The sequence below is a fragment of the Molothrus ater genome, chromosome 25 (assembly GCF_012460135.2).
Source record: "Molothrus ater isolate BHLD 08-10-18 breed brown headed cowbird chromosome 25, BPBGC_Mater_1.1, whole genome shotgun sequence".
In the NCBI taxonomy this organism is placed as follows: domain Eukaryota; kingdom Metazoa; phylum Chordata; class Aves; order Passeriformes; family Icteridae; genus Molothrus; species Molothrus ater.
This window is the reverse complement of record NC_050502.2, coordinates 827,452-848,827: the sequence shown is the minus strand read 5'-3', so window position 1 is coordinate 848,827 and position 21,376 is coordinate 827,452. Positions and strand designations below refer to the sequence as shown.

The window sequence follows — 21,376 nt, the reverse complement described above, 5'->3', positions numbered from 1 at the left end:
TTCTCCCCAGGGCTGCTCTCTGTCCATTCTCCAATCTTGCAACGTCTCTTTTAATTTAGAGGAAAACGTTCAGCAGAACAAAACAGCGCCGAAACACCAGGGCAGAGCTCCCGCTGCCCGGAACCAGCCTGGGGCTCTAGCCCGGAGGATCCTGGCCCGGGTGCTGGGATGGGGCTCCCGGGCAGCCTCGGGAGCTGCCGCGGCCGCTCCGGCCGCGCCGTCCCCCGGTCCGTGACATCAGTGCCGCCGCCCGGGCCCGCCCTGCCCCGCCAGCGACAAAAGCGCCGAGCGGGGCCGGCCCCAGCGGCTCCGACACCGGCAGCGGCACCGAACCCCGACCGACCCCGGCACCGAGACCGGATTTGACACCGAGCCCGACACCGTCCCCGGCCCGGCCGCAGGTGGGTGCGGGGCCGAGGCGGCCGCCGGGTCCCGCCGAGCGCGGCGGAGCCGCCTCCCCTCCCGTGCCCGGGGCTGCCTCCATCCCTGTCCATCCCTGTCCCTCTCCTGAGCATGCCCCATCCCCGCGGGCCGCAGCGGGGGGATGCGGGGCTGGGGAGGGGCACAGCCCTGGGGTGTGCCCGTGGGGTGGGCACGGAGCCCTGGGACCCCCGAGGCTGCTCCCGCTGCCGGAGCGGCCGCGCACATGGCGGGATGCGGAAGCCAAAGCTCTTGCATCAGATCGGTACCCAGTACAGCTCATTTCCAGGGAGCTGGGGCAGCTTAGCTGTGGGCTCGGGTCGGTTCGCAGAGGAGATTTGCACTGCTGTGCAGCGGGCTGGGCACAAGCTCGAGCACAGCTCCAGGTGCTGCTTTTCAACCTCAGAGCCCTCAGCCCGTGGGAGGGGGTTCAGGAGCGCTGGGCAAAAGCCCTGGATTCTGCCAAGTCCCTGTATCAGATCTTCTGTCTCTCCCTGCATGAGAAAGGGCCAGTGCTAAAACAGTGTGAGGGGTGAGGCTGGCTTTGGGTGCTGCTCCTCCTGGCTCTAGAGCTTGGGGAAGGGTGAGAGGAGAAGCCCTGCAAGGAGCAACTGTGCTCGTTTGGTCTGTTCCTGCTGGAGCAGAGCAGCCTGAGGTCAGAGCTCCCCGGGGTCTGCGGCTTTCTCCTGAGGGGCAGCTCTGGTTTCTGCTCTCTGTGAGATGGGACAGGACCCCAAGGAATGGCTGGAGCTGTGTTAGGGGAGGGTCAGGCTGGCTATCAGGGAAAGGCTCTTCCCCCAGAGGGTGCTGGCACTGCCCAGGCTCCCCAGGGAATGGGCACAGCCCCGAGGCTGCCAGAGCTCCAGGAGTGTTTGGGCAGCGCTGCCAGGGATGCCCAGGGTGGGATTGTTGGGGGTCTATGCAGGGCAGGGGTTGGATGTGATCCTTGTGGATCAATTCCAGCTCAGGATGTTCAGTTATTCTGCTGGGGGTGAGGCTGGCAAGGTGCAGTTGGCCCTGGGGAGGATTCAGCCCTTGCCAAGGAGCTCAGGGCTGTGCTGCTCCAGTGGGTCATGGGCTCTGTGCCAGCCTCTGCTGTGCCCTGGAACAGGGGCTCTCCAGGCAGGATGGCAGTGCCTGAGAGCTGCCTGAGAGCATCTGAGCTCAGCCCCCTGCTCCTGGAAGGGGAGGATGCGACCAACTGGGGCATTTCAGGGCTTTGGGGAAGCTCAAGTGGGCTCAGTCCAGTGATGGATCTTGATCCCTGTGGGAGTCAGGAGCTTTTCTTAGCACCCCTGAAAATGCTGTTGCTTTTGTTCTGGATCAAGTTGGGATTTTCATGGAGAACCCTGCTTCCAAGGAGACAAAGTCTCAAGCTGTGCCAAGGGAAATATAGGTTGGATATCAGGAAAAAGTTTTTTATGAGAGAGTGATAAAGTTCTGGTGAAGTTCTGAAGAAAGTGATAAAGCCTGACTGGGGAGGTGGTGGAGTCACCATCCCTGGGTGTGTTTAAAAAAAGCCTGGATGTGGCACTCAGTGCCATGGTTTAGTTGAGGTGTTAGTGCAAGGGTTAGACTCTATGATCTTGAAGATCTCTTCCAGCCTGGTGATTCTGTGAATTCTGTGAGTTCTTTGTAAGCCAAGCCTGAGAGCTGTGTGTGCAGGCAGGGCCCATAGCTGTGAGAGCTGTGTCTGGCCGGTGGCTCAGCTCTGTGCTGGCCTCTCTCAGGCCCCTGCTCTGCACAACCTGAGGCTGCCTTGGTGGCAGAATCATTTGATTGCTGCTGGAGTCAGGCCTGACTGCTCTTGGAGTCATAGAGTAGATGAGCCACATGTGAGCATCACTCTTGAGCTCAGAGTCTCTTGACTTCTTCCCTCCTATCCCAGCAAAGCCCTCAGAGGTGTCTGATATGATCCAGCTGCATCTCCTGGGGCAGTTCTGTGATTTCTCCCTGGTAATTCCCAGTGGTTTTCCATGTCTCTGAGCTCACCAGCCTCAGGTCCCTGTTCTCTTGCTCACCAGTTCAACATCACTGGATCACACATGACCTTCACTTATCCTTGTTTATGCTGTTGGTGGCCCAGAGTCTGCTCACATTACTGCTCCTCCCAGCTCATGACACAGCAGGAGACAAGGGGACAGTTCTAGCTTGCCCCCTGTAGAGCTGTTCCCACCTGTGCCCAGGTGATGGGGAAGCTGCTCTGTGACAGCTCCTGGCTGCCTGGGGCAGAGTCCCCCATGGGTCTGACTGCAGGTCGTGATGCTGAGCTCCTGGTGCCACATCCCCAGAGCAGGGGATGTTCCCTGGTCTGTCCCTGGGAGCTGCTTCCTCTCTGCTCTGCTCACATCTCATCTGTCTGGGTCCCTCTTGCTTCAAATTTCTGCCCATTTTATGGCCATGCCAGCTGCTCTCTAAACTGGCAGGCACTACTGAGACCCCTGGGCTTGGGGCTCCTGCTGTGGCTTCCTCCCTTTGACTTCCCTTTGCCAGGGCATGGATTAATTCTGCCTGGACTGCTGTGAACATGCTTAGGAGTGAATTTTGTGCAGCACTGATGGTGCTCTTCTGTCATTCGCTTGTTTTAATGCTCTCATTTGAGAAAAAAAGAACTTTTTATATGGGTCGGTACAAGTGATCTCCAAACACAAAGTGATTGCTCTGCAATTAATTACTGTAGGATTTTAGTAGGGCACAGACACAGGAAGATTGTCCAGCTATTGCAGAAGGTGGGATGGTTGAGCTGACATCCTGGTGGCTGCAGGGATGCTCCTCAGAGTGACAGGTAGGACCTGCCCTGCCCTGAGTGCTCCCATGGAGCTGCGTCCACACAGCCACAGGCTGTGCTCAGCTCCAGCAGCTCCCACCCAGCTGCTCTCAGGATGGCAGGGTGGAGGTGTCAGCTCTGGGGGCAGTGACAGGAGCACAGGGACCTTTCAACCCACTCAAAAAAGAGGATGACTGTGTTTCTGCTGCCTGATGGCTGCATCAGCTCACTGCTTCCTCTTACAGCCAGTGATGACATCCCAGAGCACCAGTGCATACTGATCCATACTGGTTTATTCCTGGTTGTTCAGTGTAGCTTACACTGCCTCCCAGGCTGGTGCAGCACGTGAGTCTGAGCCTGGATTTCAGAGAGCCACAGCCAGGTTTGGGTTGGAAGGACCTGGAAGGTTACCCAGTGCCACCCCAGCCATAGGCAGGGGCACCTTCCACTGTCTCAGTTGCTCCAGGCTCCATCCAAGCTGGTCTTTGCCAGAGAGCTGGACTGCTGCAACATCATACTCTGGAACTGGGGTCAGCCTTGGCTGGTTCTGCACAAGCCTGCCCCTGTCTGTGCTCCCCACGGTGCAGCTGCTGCTAAAGGATGGGATCTTGGTTTGGGAGCCTCTTCCCTTATCTGTGGTGGATAATGGAGTGGCTCCAGGGCCAAGCCCTGCTTGGCACTGAGAGTGGTGTTTATAGGGCTCTGGGTATGTTTACTGGGAGTTGGGAGCTGCAGGAGGAAGGAGAATAATCTTGTTTTTTTTGGCAGCCCCTTGCCTGTACTTAGTGAGGTCATTGGCTCTAGGATTGTCACCTCCTGTTCCTTATTTTGCATGGGGCCCAGAATGACTTGGAGAAGTGTAACTGTGGTCACCGAGTGTTGCAATTGGGCAAAATATGCAAAGTATTCTGAAAATAATGCTGAAGGGATTGTAAACACTCTGACATATCTTAAAGTGGCCATTACTTAGGGAGTTGGGAGGGTGGATTTGGCTGGTCCAGGCACCCAGAGCAGGGTTTTCCTATTCCTTTTTTTGCTGCTGCTGAAAGCCTGTAGCACAAATTTGGGCTGTGTGTGGCCTGCTGGGCTCACAGCATGTGGGAGTGGTTTGTTGTGGACTAACGGGGAATTCTCAGCAACTTAAATCTTATCTCAGGTTTTCTCTGTGTCTGGCTGCGAGCCCTCACAGGGATCCCTAGGACAAACTAATGTCCATGGTCTCTCCCCTCAGAAAATCCATCCTGGTGTGTGCCAGGAGGTTTTGCTGGGATGTGGCTTTGCTGGGGCTGTGTTTGTGCTTCATGGTGAGAGTCAGCTGCTCAAATCACATTTAATCACATCATTTAAACTGAGTGGAGGCACCTGCAGCCTTCCCATGGTGGATTGAGGAAAATCAGCAGCAGCAAAAGGGCTGGGACTCCTCTTGTGGCAAATGTCAGGTGAGCTTCACTCACAATCAGGTTTTCTCCTCCTTTAGGCTTCCAGGCAGCTCAGGGGAAGGTGTCCCCATTGCTGATCGCTTGGTTTGAGCTGGATAGCCTTGATCTTCAGGACAAACCAAGTTCAGAGAATGTGAATACCACATCTTCCTTCACTGCTGCTGCTCTGAGGGGAACAAAACGTGCTGTGGAGGCAAAGGGGAGCAGCTGGTCCCAAACCTTGGGGTGCACTGGTGGATGCCCTGGCTCTGGGCTGGCAAGAGGCTGCCCCAAAAGCAGGGCTGGGAATCCCAGAGATGGGGTCTGCCGGCTCTGGTGGCTGGAAAGGGATGGGGGCCTGGAAGAATTGCAGTCTGTCATTCCTGACGTGGGATCTGACACGGGGCTGGTGGGCTCCCAGCCCATGCAGGGCTCAGGGGGTGCTGCTGGATGTTTCTGCCCTCCAAGGAAACTCCTGAACCAGGTCAGGCTGTCCTGGTGGAGGGGAAAAGGCAGGCTCTGGAGAGAGCAGCCTGTGTCCTTTTAAGGCAATCAAAGGCTGGGACTGGAGCAATCGGTGGCTGGAAGGGAGGGGTTTGGCACAGCGGGAAGCCCGGCCTGTGGAAAAGAGACTTCCCAGCTGTGATCGCAGGCCCAGACACGGCTCCCAGCATCCCGGGAGCCAGCACAGCCTCCCCAGCCCTGCTCCTCCCCTTCTCTGTCCGTCTGCCCTGCGCTGAGACCCTCTGGGCACCTGGGAGCTGTGGCCAGGATAAAGCGGGGTCTGGTTCTGACCCCTGCCCTGGTAACCAGGCTGGGATCAGTTTCCCTTTTCCTGACAAAATGCTCTCACACAGGGAAGATCTTGACTCCCCCCTGGCCTGGGATGTGCAGGGATCCTGCTGTGCCTGTGTCCCCTTCATGCTCCCCATCTCTGGTGTTTGCACAGCCCCAGTCCTGCTGGGTTTAGTACCCACCTCCCCAGCTGGGACAGCCACTGGGACTGGGGGGCTGCAGCTGCCCGAGGTGACCCAGGATCTGCTGCAAGGGGGGGCTCCAAGGCTCCTGGTGTGCCCTGGCAGACCCAGGTCCCTTCCTCATCTCCACACAGCTGAGCTGAGGGAGGGGACAAGATCCTAAACACATGGTGGGCTGGCAAATCTTGTACTCTGAAAATGGGGTTTGGTTTTGGAGACCCCTGCCCTGCTTTAGCTGTTCAGGGGTCAGGAAGCACATGGTGACTTCTGCTGCCTGTCCGCAGAGGGGAGCAGGATGGGGAATTCCAGAGGTGTTGATGGAAAGAGGCCCCTGGAGACCTCTCAAGCTGTAGCTTGTGCCTGTGCCTGTTGACCTTGCTTGCATCATTGGGCCCCTCCAAAAAGTGTTTTATTGTCTTTGTAGCAACCCCTGCTGTTTGATCCTCCTTAGCTTCCTCTTGGCCACACTCAATTAGCCTGGCTCCCTCAGGATCTCCTTGGTTGTGTGAATGTCTCAAGGTTTATGGTCTTCACAAGTGTCAGGGCTCCTCTGGGCTGGAGCTCTGCTGCACATGTAAGCAGCTTACAGTATTTTGGGGTTATCTGCAAATCCAGGTGCCTCTTGATGGTGTCTCATCAGATACAGTTTAGGAATGAGAAGAGAAATAGAAGCATTATAGCCTGCTGAGGAGCTGGATGGTGTCTTAGGTTGATGCTCAGGTTTTTGCCCTGCTCTGTCTTCTTGCTTTCACATTTTCCAGGCTGTGACTCTGCCTGCAGTCCTGGGGGAGACTGAGAGTGCAGGGAGTGCCTGGGAGGGAGGGTTTGGTCAGGCAGGAGCTGATGGTGCTGTGGGACCTGTGCCAGAGCCTTGGTGGTGTCAGGGGCAGCTCCTGCCCTCGGGCAGCCCTGACTGTGCCCTGCCCTGCAGTGCCTGAGCTTGGTCAGGGAGGAGGAGCTGGGACTGTGTCCAGGGCTGTGGCAGCAGCAGCAGCAGCTCTGTCACTGCAGCACCAAGGCTCAGTCACCCTGACCATGGCAGGGCTGGCAGGAGGGCTGTGACCCGAGGAGGTGCCTGGGTGGCTCTGTGGGTGCTCTCTCCCAGCTTTGTGCTGCTTCCTCCCTTTTCCTGGCACTGCCAGGAGCTGTGAGGTCCCATGGCACCAAGGCAGGGATTTCTGCTGCTCCTGGCAGACAGGACCAGTGGTCCCTGGGAGGCACTGCTGGGTCCCTGAGTTCCAGTGCTCATTGCCAGCCCTGCAGTCTGTGCCCCTGCAGACACTGTGGGTGCTCTCTGCACCTGTGGTGTGGGAAGGTGCTGGAGCTCCAGGCCTGCTCTGGCTGCCCCATCCCAGCCCCACAGAGCCCTGCCCCTGCTCCTGACTCTGCTTTCCCCTGCAGGATGCCAAACTGGGGAGGAGGGAAGAAGTGTGGGGTGTGCCAGAAGGCCGTGTACTTCGCTGAGGAGGTGCAGTGTGAAGGCAACAGCTTCCACAAGTCCTGCTTCTTGTGCAGTGAGTACCCCCCCTTCCCTTCCCTGCTTCTTGTGCAGTGAGTACCCCCCTCCCTTCCCTGCTTCTTGTGCAGTGAGTACCCCCACTTCCCTGACCCCTCTCTGCTTCCTGGGCAGGGCTCCTCAGGATCTCTCCAAACCCCAGCATGGCAGGAGCACAGATCATCCCAGGACACGTGGGCTGCCCAAGCTGCCAGGGCTGAGCTCAGCCAGCACCCACACAAAGACTTTGCCCATCCCTCCTGCAGGGAAAGGCCAGGCTGGGTCCTCTGCTCTGTGTCCAGATGTTGAGGATTGGAGCAGGAGCCAGGGCCTCTCCCAGCAGTGGTGGCAGGAGGTGGCACATCCCATGCAGTGCTGCAGGAGGGGCTGGCTTTGGCCTTCTCAGTGCCTGTGCCACACTAAAAGGTGGCTGAACCTGGGGAGCTGGCATGGAATCTCCTCATGTCTGAGGGGATGATGGGAAGGAGATCCTGTCCTGGCCCTTGTGCTGATAGAAAGCTTCCTGAGAAGTGCTGAAGCATCACCCCCAGCCTGTCTGCAGATCCCTGTTACTGAGGGTGTCTCTGGGGTGTGTTTGGACCCAAGTGTCACCTCTGGGTGGGGGCAGCAGAGCAGGACCTGGCTGCAGGTGATGCAGTGCTGAGCTCCCTTCCTCTGCCTCCTCTGCAGGATCCTACAACTCCTGCCTGGGCACAATCCCCAGACACCCTTCCCTGCCTTTGGGGATCCCAGAGCTGGTGGTGTTGCAGTGCTGAGAGCAGCTCCTTAAACCTGGGGAATCCAGAGGGGCCACAAGAGGTTTGATTCAGAAGATGAGCAGCGTCCTCAGTCTGTGTGGCACCAGATTACTGTCCTCTGTCACATATCAGAACCAGTGATTCTCCTGTGCCTACAGGAGATGGGGCATGGAGCAGCCTGGTCTGGTGGAAGATGTCTCTGCTCATGGCAGGGGTAGGACAAGATGAGTTTTAAGGTCCCTTCCCACCCAAACCTCTCTGGAATTCTGTGGACAGGAGCACACATATTGTCTGTGTCTGCTGATGGCTCCTTGAGACATTGCATCTGTCACAGAGCAGTAGAAGAGCATCCAGGCTGGCCTTGCAGCAGGGCCCCACTGAAGTTTAATGTTTCCTCAGCTGGTCCCAGTGCCCTGGTCCCAGTCTCAGCATCCCATCACAGCAGGGAGCACAGCTGGGATCTTTTCCATAGGGGCAGCCAGCAGAGGTGGGATCTGGAAACAAGGCACACTCTGGAACTGATCTCTTCCAGCAGGGAAACTCCAGTGCCCTCATGGGATGATCCCTGTGATGCCCCTGTGCCCACCCAGCCTGGCTGCAGGACTTCTTGTCCAGCCTGCCTGGGCACAGCTGGCACAGGGCACGGGGAGCTGCTGCTGTGTCTGTGCTCCCTGCAGGGTGAGCAGCATGGCCAGGAGCTCCCATCTGGGGCAGTTTCCAGGCTGCAAACCTGCTTTGGCTTGAAGGGCTCAGAGGGAGTTGCTGAGGTGTTTCCTGGGCAGGACCAGGGTGACAGGCTGGGTTTGTATGGCAGCTGCTCTGCAGAAGGAAATCCTGTTTGTGCTTTGGCCTCAGATAAGGAGGGTGGGAATGTTGCCCTCACCCCTTGTGCACACAGCTGGTTTGCCAGGGGAAGCTGCTGCCATGGGATGCTGGGCAGGCCTCCAGAGCCATGGAATGAGGCTAAAGGCATTTCTTCCAGGAGGGAATACACAGCCAGAGTGGGGAAGAAGGTCCCCCGTGTGTGATCATGGAAGCAAGTGCCCAGGGAGTGGTCCTGGGCTCAGGGCTGCTGTCCCTGTGCTTTGCAGGCATTTGTTTTGCCACTCCACATGTACCCAGCAGCTCTGCCTGTCCTGGTTGTGGCTTCCCTGTCAGGCTGTGGCTGGTGCCAGTCCACCCTGCTGCCCACTGTTCCCAGTCTGTTCCCAGTCTGTGGATGGTGCTCCTGAGCTCCTGCATTCCCAGCCTGTTCCCCAGTGCTGCATTTGGGCCCCATCAAGGAACTTAAAACCATTATCTTTAGGGGAGAATAAGAAATACTTCAACCAGATCTGCCAAAAACATCATCTAAAAGGAGCCAAGCCTACCACAGTGCATTAGAGCTCGGGGAGCAACTTGGTGATTGACTCCTGGCCGTGATCCAGCTGCCTGGGTAGTGCAGCAGAAGTGAGCTGGAATGAGCCCCATGGCCTTGGAAAGCAGAGGCAGCTCTTGTCTGATTGTTTTGGGAGCAGCTCAGCTGCTCTTAGAAAAACAAAGGGTCCTTAACTCCTGAGTGCAGTGCCCTGGAATTTCTGCAATGCACAAACCCGGGGGCTGGGTAAGAAATTTTTCTGTTGCCTCTCAAAGCTCTGTAAGTACAGATGAGGGACTGTGAAAGGTTGGGCTGGAGCTCCAAATCCATCCAGATCCTACAGAGACCATTCACTGCTGCCCCCGACAAAGCTCACACAAAACCCTTTGAAATGCCAGTGAAAGTGCCCAGATTCCTTCCTGATGGTCTGGCTGAGCAGTGTCACTCCAGGGCAATGCAGAGAGCCCAGGAGCAGCTTTGGAGCCAGTTACCTGCTCTGGTCTCTCCATCCCAGCTCCTGCTGTGGTCAGGGCATGTAGCCAGGAGAGGACTCTGCCAGAGCCTCCTTAGATGGCAGGAGATGCTTCCCTTTCCTCCTCCTTGGCCCAGCAGAGGCACACAGGGTTCTCCTGGCTGTTTTTAGTCATGGAAGGGCTGCCTTCTGCCCCTGCTCAGTTTGTGCTGCTCCAAGGGGAGAACTCTGCTCTGTTTGCATTCCTGTGATATTGGGAAAGGCCAAGGAGCTGCTCTGCTGGCCCAGAAGCTGCTGGAAGCCTCGACATTTAAGGCGTGGAAAGCAGGCTGGGGGAGCTGTGGCAGCTGCAGCTGGATCTGTGTGGGGCTGGCTGCCAGCACTGCAGACTCTGCCCCAGGAGTGCCATCCTGCACAGGGACACGGGGCAGCACCTGCAGTTTGGGTGCTGGGGGCCTCCTCTGCCTGGCAGAGTGAAATAAATAGGGCAGGAGATCTTTCTCCTTTCTAATGCCTTTGTTAAAAATCAGCTCGGGTGGGATGAACCGACAGGCTCCCAGGAGTGGCACGGAGGAGGAGGAGGAAAACTGCAGCTTTGTCCACTGGTCTGTGGGCAGAGCTGGGGCTTCTGTCCTCACGAGAGCATCAAGAGATTCCCAGTTCTTTGGTTTGATGTTTGAGCTCCTCTGTCCAGCCGACATCTTTAGGTCAGGGTGAGGGGTAAAAAGGGTCTTAGTGAACTGGATTCTGTTCCTCATGTCTAGACATCACTTCAATCCCTCAATTCCGTATTGGCTTGTTGTTTTTAGGGGTTTTTGCTAGGTTTGGTGAGGGGTTTCTTCATTTGCATGCCAACCCCAATGTCATTTGCATGCCAACTCGATGTCCCCTCCTCTTCACCATCCGGATGCCATCCTCCAGGAAGCAGCAGGGTGCCACTCGACAGAAGGGGGAATTCTTAACCATCAACAACAGGCAGTTAACGAAAAAGGTGATTACAACAACAAACAGTTAGAACTCCACCCTGGCAGCAACTGGCCCAGCCTGTTAACTCTGCAACTTCTTAAAAAAATGGGCAGCTGTTCTACTCATAACACAGAGGGTTTCAGGAAGGGCTGGGAAGGAACGCGGCAGCTGTGAGCAGAGCTGGGACAGGAGCTGGTACTTCCAGGACCTTAACAGGGCTTATGAAAGAGAGGCAGAGTGACTTTAAACACAGGCAGATAATGACTGGGTACTGGGGATGTTTTCAAACTGAAAGAGGAGCAATCTATATTAGATATAAGGGAGAAAGTTAGATTAGCTATAAGGAAGTGATTCTTTACTCAGAGGGTGGTGGAACATTGCATTCCAGAGAAGTTGTGGCTGCTCCGTCCTTGGAAGTGTTCAAGACCAGGTTGGACAGGGCTTGCAGCAACCTGGGATAGTGGAAAGTATCCATGGCAGAGAGTTGGAATCAGATAATCCAAACTGAAGGTCCCTTCAACCCAAACCAGTCTGTCATTCTGTGGAAACCTAAAAATCAAGAGGAGCCCTGAGCCCAGCACCAAGCTCAAGCTCTGGGTGGGCTCAGCAGGGCCCCTGAGCCTGGCTGCCATCTCCTCCTGTCCCATCTTGCATCCCCCATTGAGCCCCAGGGCTCAAACACCTGCCTGAGTTGGTGTTCCTCACCTGAGACCCCCATGCCCACCCCCAGACCCAGGGCTGAGGTGTCATGGGAGCCTTTGAGCTCTGGACAGGTGAGTGTGCCCAATGTGCAGTGCCTCGGGTGTGGTGATGGCCACAGGGCTGCTCTTGGATGGCTCTTGGTCCATCCAAACACCAGCAAAACCACACTTGCTCACATGTCTTTGCCCCGAGTGCTTCCTGCTGTGGATTTGCAGTGGACAAGGCATGGGGCCAGGGCATCCATCCCCAGGCCTGAGAATCCTGCAGTGATTCCTTGGGAAAATTCACCCCCATGGTTTAAGTGCAGCTGCAGGAGAGCAGCACCCAGAGGGTTAAGGGAGCTTTCCTTCCCTTGGTATCACCCTGTTGGCTTTGATGGTTGCTTCCTTTTAAAGCCAGACACTGCTCTTGTTGTGATCCTTATCTGCCTGGTTTGCATGTGCTCCCTGCAGCTGGATCCTGTCGAGGCTTTCCCTGCTCCTTGAAAGCTCAGCTCTGCTGTCCATGTGAGGGCTTGTTTTCCCCAGCTCATTATGAGCTCTGCGAGAGCAGGCTAATGCCACACCCTCCCCTCTGTTCTAGTGGTCTGTAAGAAGAATTTGGACAGCACCACCGTGGCCGTGCACGGTGAGGAGATCTACTGCAAGTCCTGCTACGGGAAGAAGTACGGCCCCAAGGGCTACGGCTACGGGCAGGGAGCAGGGACCCTGAGCACGGACAAGGGAGAGTCCCTGGGAATCAAATATGAAGAGTGAGTTGGAGCCTTGTTTTCTGTGACCATGTTCACTGGGGTCCCAGGATGAGGGAAGAGATGAGGATCTGACTCCATGTTTCAGAAGGCTTGATTTATTATTTTATGATATATATTATATTAAAACTATACTAAAAGAATAGAAGAAAGGATTTCATCAGAAGGCTGGCTAAGAATAGAAAAGGAATGAACAACAAAGGCTTGTGACTGACCAAGACAGTCTGGACAGCTAGACCGTGATTAGCCATTAATTAGAAACAACCAACATGGGCCAATCACAGCTCCACCTGTTGCATTCCACAGCAGCAGATAACCATTGTTTACATTTTGTTCCTGAGGCCTCTCAGCTTCTCAGGAGAGAAAATCCTAAGGAAAGGATTTTTCAGAAAATATCATGCCTCCAGTTTTCGACACTGGGGCTAAGGGCACCTTCTCCCCACACCTGTCCTGTGGTGCTTGGCTGTGGTGCAGCCTGTGCTGAGCTCCCAACAGTGTCCATGGGCTGCCTGGCCCCTCTGCCCCTCCAGGGAGTACCACTGAACCCCATTTGGTGGGATGGGATGGGATGGGACATGTCCCCATTGCCTGAGCACACTGCCCACCTCTCCCAGCACACAGCCCCCAGGCTGAACTTTCCATGGGGAATGTTCCCTTATAAACTGGGCTGGGATTTGGGATCACCTTGCACCCCTGATCGTGAGCTCCCTGCCACCCACAGGGGCCAGCCCCACCGACCCCTGAACCCCAACGCAGCCAGGATGGCCCAGAAGGTGGGAGGAGCTGATGGGTGCCCCCGCTGTGGCCAGGCCGTGTATGCGGCCGAGAAGGTCATCGGAGCTGGGAAGGTAAAAGGGATGGGGGGCACAGGGGTGGGGGGCATGGGGATGGGGAGAGACAGGGATGGGGGCCACGGGGCACAGGGATGGGGAGCACAGGGATGGGGGGCACAGGGCGCAGGGATGGGGGGCACAGGGATGGGGGCACAGGGAGGGGGGGCACAGGGTGCTGCATGGCAGGGACGCCTTCAGAGAGGGTCTGGACCTGCCCTCGGCCAGGGCTGGGCTTGGCTCCAATGCCACGTTCACCTGGAAGCCTGGCAGCAAAAGGAGATCTTGGCATGTCTGGAAGCCAGGCTGTCCAGGCTGCAGTGCTCTCACAGATTTGTAGATGGGGGAGATATACATTTTTTATTAAATATTTCTGGCCCTGCTCAGTGTCAAGGGACACTGGCCTTGTCACTGCTCACCCTCCCATCCTGCTGTGGATGTGCTGGGAGGGTGAGCAGTGACAAGACCAATGTCCCTGGTTGCTGAAAGGTGCCTCTTTCTCCCCTGTGTGCCACAGTCAGGATGCTGTGGCCAGGATTTGGGGGCAGGCACTGCCCACAGGTCAGGCAGGGTGCTGAGCTGGGGGCATGGGTTTGGTGAATGGTCCTGGGGCTGTTCTGGTGGTGGCTGGGTCAGCTCAGGTTTGCTGTGAAGGTCACTGTCACAGCCCTGGCACTGTCAAAGATGCCAAAGTCATCCCTTCACCAGGGTTCTTTGTACCCTGAGCTGTGACCTGGTCCCAGCCCAGCTCCTCTGCAAGGCCTGGGGACCCCTTCTGCCCTGCCAGCCCTGGGACTCCAGATGAGGTCCCTGCCTGGAGCTGCCCTCCCCACGAGTTCAGGCACATGCAGAGCTTGTCAGGGACACCAGGCCAAGCTGCCAGGCTTTGTGCCATGGGGACAGGGTGGCCATGCTGGGACAGCCTCACTAGGGATGAAGTTTCACTCCCTGACCTGGCTGGGCTCTGTCCTCCTGGGGCTTTGTGCTTGTCCTGTGTCCCCAGAACAAGGAGGGGGTCAACAGAAAGAAAGGGCCCCTCAGCATCATCACCCCCCAGCTGGCTTGTGATGAACACGTTGAGGGTCAGCCCAGAGTCAGAAGCTGAATTTACCCTTAAAACCATGATCTGGGCTTCCTGGTCAGCTTCTGGCCCCAATGTTTACTGAGAACCAAAGTTGGTGAAGCAATTACATTAAAGCAGACCCACAGAGGATTCCAGAGCATGTATTTCATGTGCTAATGTTTGCTGGATGACTGCATCCAATACCTCCTCCTCCAGCCCATGAATTTCACATTTTCTTCCAAAAAAGGTTTCATGTTTTCCCTAGTGTTTGTTTAAATTCCTCGGTGAGCAGCTCTGGCTACTTAAGGTCTGCCTGAAGGCTGTGAGCTCATTTATCTCCAGGGGACTGCTGGAACCATGGGGGGTTATTTTTAAACACTGTCTGGTTTTGGCATTTTTCCTCTCTGTTTTCTGCCTTCCTTGGAGCTGTGGTTGTGTGGGGCACTTGTCCCATCCCTGCTGCCACCCCAGTCATGGGTTTCAGCTGGACAATGGGGGGATGTGTCTCACTGGTTTAGAGAGGGCAGTCCCCAAAGAGGGGGGGATTGCTCCTTACAAATTATTGTAGAAAATACTGCACAAATGACTTCTTAGAGTGTCAGCAAAAGGTCTCCAAAACCAGATCAGCACAGGAGCAGTGCCTACACCTGATGTTTCCTCTCTGTATTTTCCCTGTGGGGCTGGGAGTGCTTTCCAGGGAAAAGCTTTTATCCTGTTCAGAGCTTTTGCCAGCCCCTTTGGATCAGAAGCAGGGCAGGGGGCCTGGTTGGTACCAGAGCCTGGCTGCCCTGTCCCTGGGCTCAGACTGGGCTCTGCTCCTGTCCCACAGTCCTGGCACAAGTCCTGCTTCCGCTGTGCCAAGTGTGGCAAAAGCTTGGAGTCCACCACCCTGGCAGACAAAGATGGGGAGATCTACTGCAAAGGTGAGCCCCACCTTCCCTGCTGCCTTGTCCTGGGCTCTGAGGGGTGGGGGTGAAAGGACCCAGGGGGGTTGGAGGCTGGGGAAGGGGTGGCCCAGCAGCTGCTTTCAGGACAGACTGTGCCAGCCACAGAGCTGGAGAATTTCCTGCTGAGCCAGGGCCTCTGTTTGCCCAACAAATCTGGCAAACCTTGTCCTGGCCAGGCAGGATGTGCCCCTTGGAGGGGCCCGCTCCTGTGCCAGCCTCACCCGTGTCTCCCTTCCATCCTCTGCAGGTTGTTACGCCAAGAACTTCGGTCCCAAGGGCTTTGGCTTCGGGCAGGGCGCCGGGGCACTGATCCACTCCCAGTGAGCCCCAGGGCTGAGCCCTGCCCTCACCCAGGGCTGTCCTGTGCTGCCCGCCCGCCCCACGCCGCAGTGAGTGCCCCACTGTCACCCACTGTCACCCACTGTCACCCCCAGCCACCGCTGCTTCGCAGCACCAGCCCCTCCTGCCCTGCCCCGGCGCTCCCCAGAGCCGGGGGTCCCAGCCTTGTCCCCGAGGGGTCCTGCTGGGCAGGGGGCACAGGGGGGCACTCCCTGGCTCTGCAGAGAGGCCCCGGTGCCCGAGTCCCGCCCGTCCCGCTGGCCCGTGCGCAGCCGTGACACCGAGCAAGCAATAAAACATCAGCGACATCAGAGCCTGGCCCTGCCTCTGACTCCGCTGGGGCTGAGGGCCCAGGGCTGGGGAGGCGTTTGCAGCCCTGGCTTGGAATTAAAGCCCAATGGCAGGAATGTGTCGGTGCAGTGTGACACGGCCCAGCTGAGCTCTGCAGCTCTCTGGGATGGGCTCCCCCTCTGCTCCCACCAAGAATCAGCATGGAATGGTTTGGATGGGAGGAGACCTTAAAGCTCATCTTGTTCCACCTTCCACTAGCCCAGGCTGCTCCAAGCTCTGTCGTTGAAGACTTCCAGGAATGGGGATAACTATTCCAAAAGCAGAGGTTGATGCTGGGAGGCCAGGGACAGCCCTCCTGGGTGTGTTGGTAGCACCACACGTGTGCTCAGGCTCTCAAAACCCCTATCAGTACTTTTAGGTGGCACCTCTCCAAGCAGGCATGCCCAGCAGTGCCAAGTAATTAACAGCTTTTCACCTACTCCCTGCTTTTTTACAGCTCGTGGATCATTAAGCCTCCAGTTTGGCAGCTGCCCAGGTTTAATTGGTTTCCATCTAAACTCCGCACTCCCTTTCTGTGATTCTCCTGTTGGACTGGTGGGACAGACTCGGATCAGCCTCGCTGCAGCTTAGGGACTCCACAGGCAATTGAGTTCTGGGGTTTTTAAAGTTATAAACATTGTGGTTGAGCAAATGAGATGGGGAGTGCTCTGAGAAGCACAACAGAGGCAGAAATCCTTTTTTGGGGCAGGACTGGGGCTCCTTTATCAATCTCACTGCTTTCTCCTGTTCATCACACCCTCAGCTTTACATGGTGTTTATGAAATGGAGATGGGGAGTTGAGTCTTCACCATCTCCAAAACCTTCCCCCCTCTAGATTCCAGCAAGACCCACTGCTCTGGGCTGTGTGGTGGCTGGGATGAGGGGTCTGGTGTGGGGGGCACACAGCCCAGGCTCGGGTAGGGCTGGGAGCTGCAGCACAGAGGGCTCAGGTACCAGCCTGGTGTGGAGACCCAAACCTGCCTCCCTCGCTTGGCAGAGGCCCTGCTGCTCCCACGTGGAGGTGAGGGGGGCTTGTTTTGGAAGCTCCTGCAGAGATGGGGGGTCAGGAAGCTGCTGCAGAGGTGTGAGGTGGGGCTGCTGCAGGGATGGAGGGCTCAGGAAGCCACTGCCTTCTCTGTGAGCATGCAGGGGATGCTGTGCTGCTGCTGTGCATCTCAGCTGGATGTGCCCCAGATGGGATTGTGCCCAGGCAGTGCTGGTTGGTCAGTAAAGCTACAATGAGTATTTTGTCCCTTCCTCATGCAGCTGTAGAGGTTCTGTCAGAGAGAGGGGAGGAGAGGGATCCCCTCTGCTCCAGAGCCAGGCTGGGAGAGCTGGGGATGTCACCTGGAGAAATCTCCAGGGAGAGTTTCAAAGCTCCTTCCGATGCCTAAAGGGGCTCCAGGAGAGCTGGAGAGGGACTGGGGACAAGGGGCTGGAAGGGACAGGACAAGGGGGAATGGCTTCCCACTGCCAGAGGGCAGGGTTAGATGGGATATTGGGAAGGAATTCTTGGCTGTGAGGGTGGGGAGGCCCTGGCACAGGGTGCCCAGAGCAGCTGTGGCTGCCCCTGGATCCCTGGAAGTGCCCAAGGCCAGGCTGGACAGGGCTTGGGGCAGCCTGGGCTAGTGGAAGGTGTCCCTGCCATGGCAGGGGGTGGATGGTTCTTATCCTTTAAACCCAAACCAGCTGGTGGTTCTATGGGATGGTGACATTTCACATGTGATGGACCTCAGAGAGGCCAATTCTACTGGAGGCCTGGTTAAAGCCAAGAGAAGATGCTGGATTTGGTTTTGGAGGGCCATGGAAAGATGTAGAAGGGACCAGCAGAAGCCTTAACTGCAACCTCCTGCTTAAGGCAGGGTTCCAAAGGTCAGGTTGATCAGGGCATTTGTGTCCACTCAGGTACAGGAACCCTCTGAGGATGGAGGTCCCACCACTGTGGATCTTGTCACAGCATTGAGCCACACAAGCCTTGAAAGGATTGTTTCATCACTGAAAGGGTGGTCAGGCCCTGGCACAGCTGCCCAGGGCAGTGGTGGAGTCACTACCCCTGGGGTGTTCAGAAGATGTGTGGGATGTGGCACATGGGGACGTGGGTTAGTGGTGATTGTGGCAGCGCTGGGGGAGTGGTTGGAATGGATGATCTTGTGACCTGGGAGGGCTTTTTCCAACATTAATGATTCTTTGAATCCCTGACTGTCCTGTTGTGCCCCTGTGCCTGGTGTCTTGTGTCCTTTTGCCAGGCAGGGCCATGTCTCCACAACCTTTCTATAGACAGTGGAAAACTGAAGTTCAGCCTCCCCAGGTCCTCTTTTCTCCTGCCTAGTGGGTCCCTGCTGAGCTCCCAGCCCCAAAGGTCCCGGATAAACCATGTCCCAGGACAGGGACCATGCCCTGAGGGTTTGCCCTGGGTGCCACACACCTGCTGAGCCTGCACTGGTCACTCAGAGTGGCTTAGGGAGTGACAGAGACCACCATGGGGACACCAGGATGGGATCACAGGGGCTGCACATCCCGACAGAGGGGGGCTAGAGGAGGTGGTGGGACATGGCCCAGGAGAAGCAGGGTGGGACTAGAGGTGGTTTTTGGGCACCTCCTGCCCGAGCTGCAGTAGGACAGCTCTGACATGCTACCCTCTGCTGGTCAGCAGCACGGCAGGGCCCAGCCGAGTCTGCTTACCTGTGCCCAGGTGCTGTCCAGCTCCCCCTCGAGGCAGCAGAGCCGCGCTGTGCCTGGCAGCTCCCACCCTTGGGGGGCTGCAGCCTGGGGAAGGGGCTGTGGCACCCAAACCTGCCCTGAAGGGACAAACCAGAGAGTGGCTTGTGTCCAAGCACCCTGGAGCCTCGAGGTGATGGCACCGCGTGAGGGGTCAGACTGGAGCCCCCAAGCCCCATGGCCAGGGGGGCTTCAGGGGGGATGTCACCCTGTCACCAAGCCCTGTGGGGATGTCACCTCGGGGCAGGGCTGAGCCCGGCAGCCCCGTGAGAGGGGATGTCACCTGCCCTGAGGGCCCCTGTGGGTGGGATGAACTGTGGGCAGCCCATGGAGCAGAGCCCTTGGCTCACCCACAGCCTGGCACAGCGGGTCCTGCAGGGTTTGCTGCAGGGCAGGAGGTGCCATGTGCCCCCGGGCAGCCTGGCAGGGTGAGAGTCCTGCCCCTGCTGTGTCTGGGAATGGACAGCTGGGGAGACAGGAGTGAAGAGGGACATTCCCAAAGCTCCTTCACACCCAGAGCTGCAGGACCAGCTCCTTCCCTTGGTGGCTGGTGCCTGGAGAAGCAGCGACTGCGGTGAGCAGAGGGGCCGGGCTGGCAGCCCTTGGCTCTCCCCCGGGCTGTGAGGATGGAGCTGGAGCTGGATGGTGAACCAGAACTGCCCATGGACATCCCAGATTACCAGAACATTGACAGTCACAAAACTGCTCCCCCCAAGCTCCCAGGGCTCGGCATCCCTGGAGCTGAGCATTACCTACGTGTGGGAAAACAGCCTTGCTGGGGGAACCCAAAGTGCTCTGCTCTGCTGGGGAACCCACACTGCTCTGCTCTGCTCTGCTCTGCCAGGGGAACCCACAGTGCTCTGCTGGGGGAACCCACAGTGCTCTGCTCTGCTGGGGAACCCACACTGCTCTGCTCTGCTGGGGAACCCACACTGCTCTGCTCTACCAGGGGAACCCACAGTGCTCTGCTCTGCCAGGGGAACCTCTGCTCTGCCAGGGGGAACCCACAGTGCTCTGCTCTGCTCTGCCAGGGGAACCCACACTGCTCTGCTCTGCTCTGCCAGAGGAACTCACACTGCTCTGCTCTGCTGGGGGAACCCACAGTGCTCTGCTCTGCCAGGGGAACCCACAGTGCTCTCCTCTGCTAGGGGAACCCACACTGCTCTGCTGGGGGAACCCACACTGCTCTGCTCTACCAGGGGAAACCCACACTGCTCTGCTCTGCTCTGCTCTGCTCTGCTCTGCTAGGGGAACCCACACTGATCTGCTCTACCAGGGGAACCCACACTGCTCTGCTCTACCAGGGGAACCCACACTGCTCTGCTCTGCTCTGCTCTGCTCTGCTCTGCTGGGGAACCCACACTGCTCTGCCCCTTCCCAAGCGCTGGGGTGCTCGGGGTGACCTCCGGGGCCACCTGCCGTCAGGAGCCCGGGTCTCCTGGGACACCCGGGATCTCTGCCAGCGTGGCGAGGTTGGCCCCAGGGAGCACGAACCGGTTCCTGGCTCCGCCAGCCGCCCTGCCCTCTTAATGAGGGATAATGAGGTGCATCTCATCAGCGCTGCAGACTTGCCCGCTGGCCACGGCGGCTGCCGGCAAAGCCCCCGGCAGGGAGCGGCAGCGATGGAGGGGCTGGGGCAGGAGGGGACTCCAGCCGGGGGCTCTGCGGGGCTGCGAGGGGTGCAGGAGCAGGGTGGGCGCTGTGTGCCAGGGAGCCAGGGGCTGATCCAGCCCCGTCAGTGACCCCGGCACATTCCCGGGGGCATCTCTTCGCATTGCAGACCTCACCTGGGTGAAGGACCCACCCTCACAGCGTTTGCAGGGGCACATTCAGCTGCCCAGCCGCCTGTGACCGTCACCCGCCCTGGCAGCCCACAAGTCCCCAGGTGTGCCCCCCGGCAGCCCAGCCCGGCCCGGGGAACCCTCGGTGCCAGGCGCTGGCACAGGAACAGATGGTGCTGCGGTGGCCGGGAACGAGACGGGCTGGAAAGGAGACGGTGTTTGGCTGCAGGGGAGGGAGGATCAGGCAGGAGGACCGGGCTGCGCTGCCCCGGCCCCGCTCCACGGTTCCTTCCCCCTGCACAGGTCACGGGCTGGGGGATGCTGCCCCTTGCTGTGGACAGCCTGTGCGCTTCAAACCCCCATCTCAGGGCCTTTGAGCGATGGGAGCTCTGTGTGCTGAGGGGTGGCCCAGCACCCTTGGGTGAGTGCCTGGGGCGGTGGGTGGCTGTCTGGGGTTGTCCCCATTGCTGCTGTCAGTTCTCTGCCTTTGTCTCTCCTCCTGGGCTGCACTCGGGGTCCCCAGAGCCCCTGCCTGGCTGGTGCTGCAGGTACAGCCTACTGTCCCAGCTGGCACTGCACCCCAGCAGCCCCTGCCCTGGCACTGCGGCCCATTGTGCCTTCTTGGCTGGCACTGCAACCCCCAGTCCAGGTAGCACTGCACTCTGTACCCCTGCCTGGCTACGCAGAGCCCCCTGCCCAGTCGGCCCTGTGCCCCAGAGCCCATTGTCCCACCAGCTCTGCACCCTATAGCTCTGTGCCCGGGGGGCTGCACCCCCAACAGCTGGTGCTGCACCCCCAAGAGCTGCTCTTGCCCCTCCAATATCTGTCCCTGCACCCCGGGCTGTCGTGCACAAGTCCCCAAGCCCTGCCCCGTCCCATCCCTGCACCGCTGCCATGCAGCCCCATCCCTCACACACCCTGCAGCGCTGCCATGCAGCCCCGTCCCACACCCCGCCTGTTCACACGAAGGCCCTGAGGCTGCGCCTGCCCTCGGGCACCCCAGAAGCTCCTCCCGGGTGAAGCGGGGCTGCGCCGGGCCTGGTCGGGCTTCGCCTGGGCGTGAAGGGAGCCTGGGAGCAGGAGGGGCCAGGCGAGGCGCAGGAATGCGAGTGGGAGAGCGGCCGGGCAAGTAGCGACAGCTCCTGCGAGCGCGGATCCCACACGCGGCTCGGGCAGGGAGCGGAGCCCGGCACGGGGCCGGAATGGGGCTCCCCGAGCCTCAGCCCCTCTGAGAGCCGCAGCGGGAGCGGCGAGGCCCGGGGGCAGCACGGCCACCGCGGGTCCCGGC

General features: G+C 58.3%; 1 protein-coding gene across 2 annotated transcripts; it reads left to right on the top strand.

The window, feature by feature from the left end:
- Positions 1 to 264: 264 nt before the first annotated feature.
- Positions 265 to 15,572, top strand: CSRP1 (cysteine and glycine rich protein 1). Of its 2 annotated transcripts, XM_036398381.1 has the most exons (6): positions 265 to 401; positions 6,984 to 7,096; positions 11,915 to 12,083; positions 12,802 to 12,928; positions 14,803 to 14,896; positions 15,168 to 15,572. In XM_036398381.1, exons 2-6 carry the CDS (start codon positions 6,985 to 6,987, stop codon positions 15,242 to 15,244), a joined length of 579 nt encoding a protein of 192 aa, XP_036254274.1. In that variant the 5' UTR covers positions 265 to 401; position 6,984; the 3' UTR covers positions 15,245 to 15,572. The 2 variants fall into 2 exon arrangements, with proteins under 2 accessions (XP_036254274.1, XP_054373263.1); XM_054517288.1 differs by lacking the exons at positions 265 to 401; positions 6,984 to 7,096 and adding an exon at positions 7,160 to 7,168.
- The last annotated feature ends 5,804 nt before the right edge of the window (positions 15,573 to 21,376 follow it).

Bases quoted from the DNA above. Each gene is read 5' to 3' on its own strand.
- CSRP1 (XM_036398381.1), top strand. From the start codon at position 6,985: ATGCCAAACTGGGGAGGAGGGAAGAAGTGTGGGGTGTGCCAGAAGGCC. The intron at 12,084-12,801 runs GTGAGTTGGAGC...TGCCACCCACAG, and splicing joins CTGGGAATCAAATATGAAGA to GGGCCAGCCCCACCGACCCC. The intron at 12,929-14,802 runs GTAAAAGGGATG...CCTGTCCCACAG, and splicing joins AGGTCATCGGAGCTGGGAAG to TCCTGGCACAAGTCCTGCTT.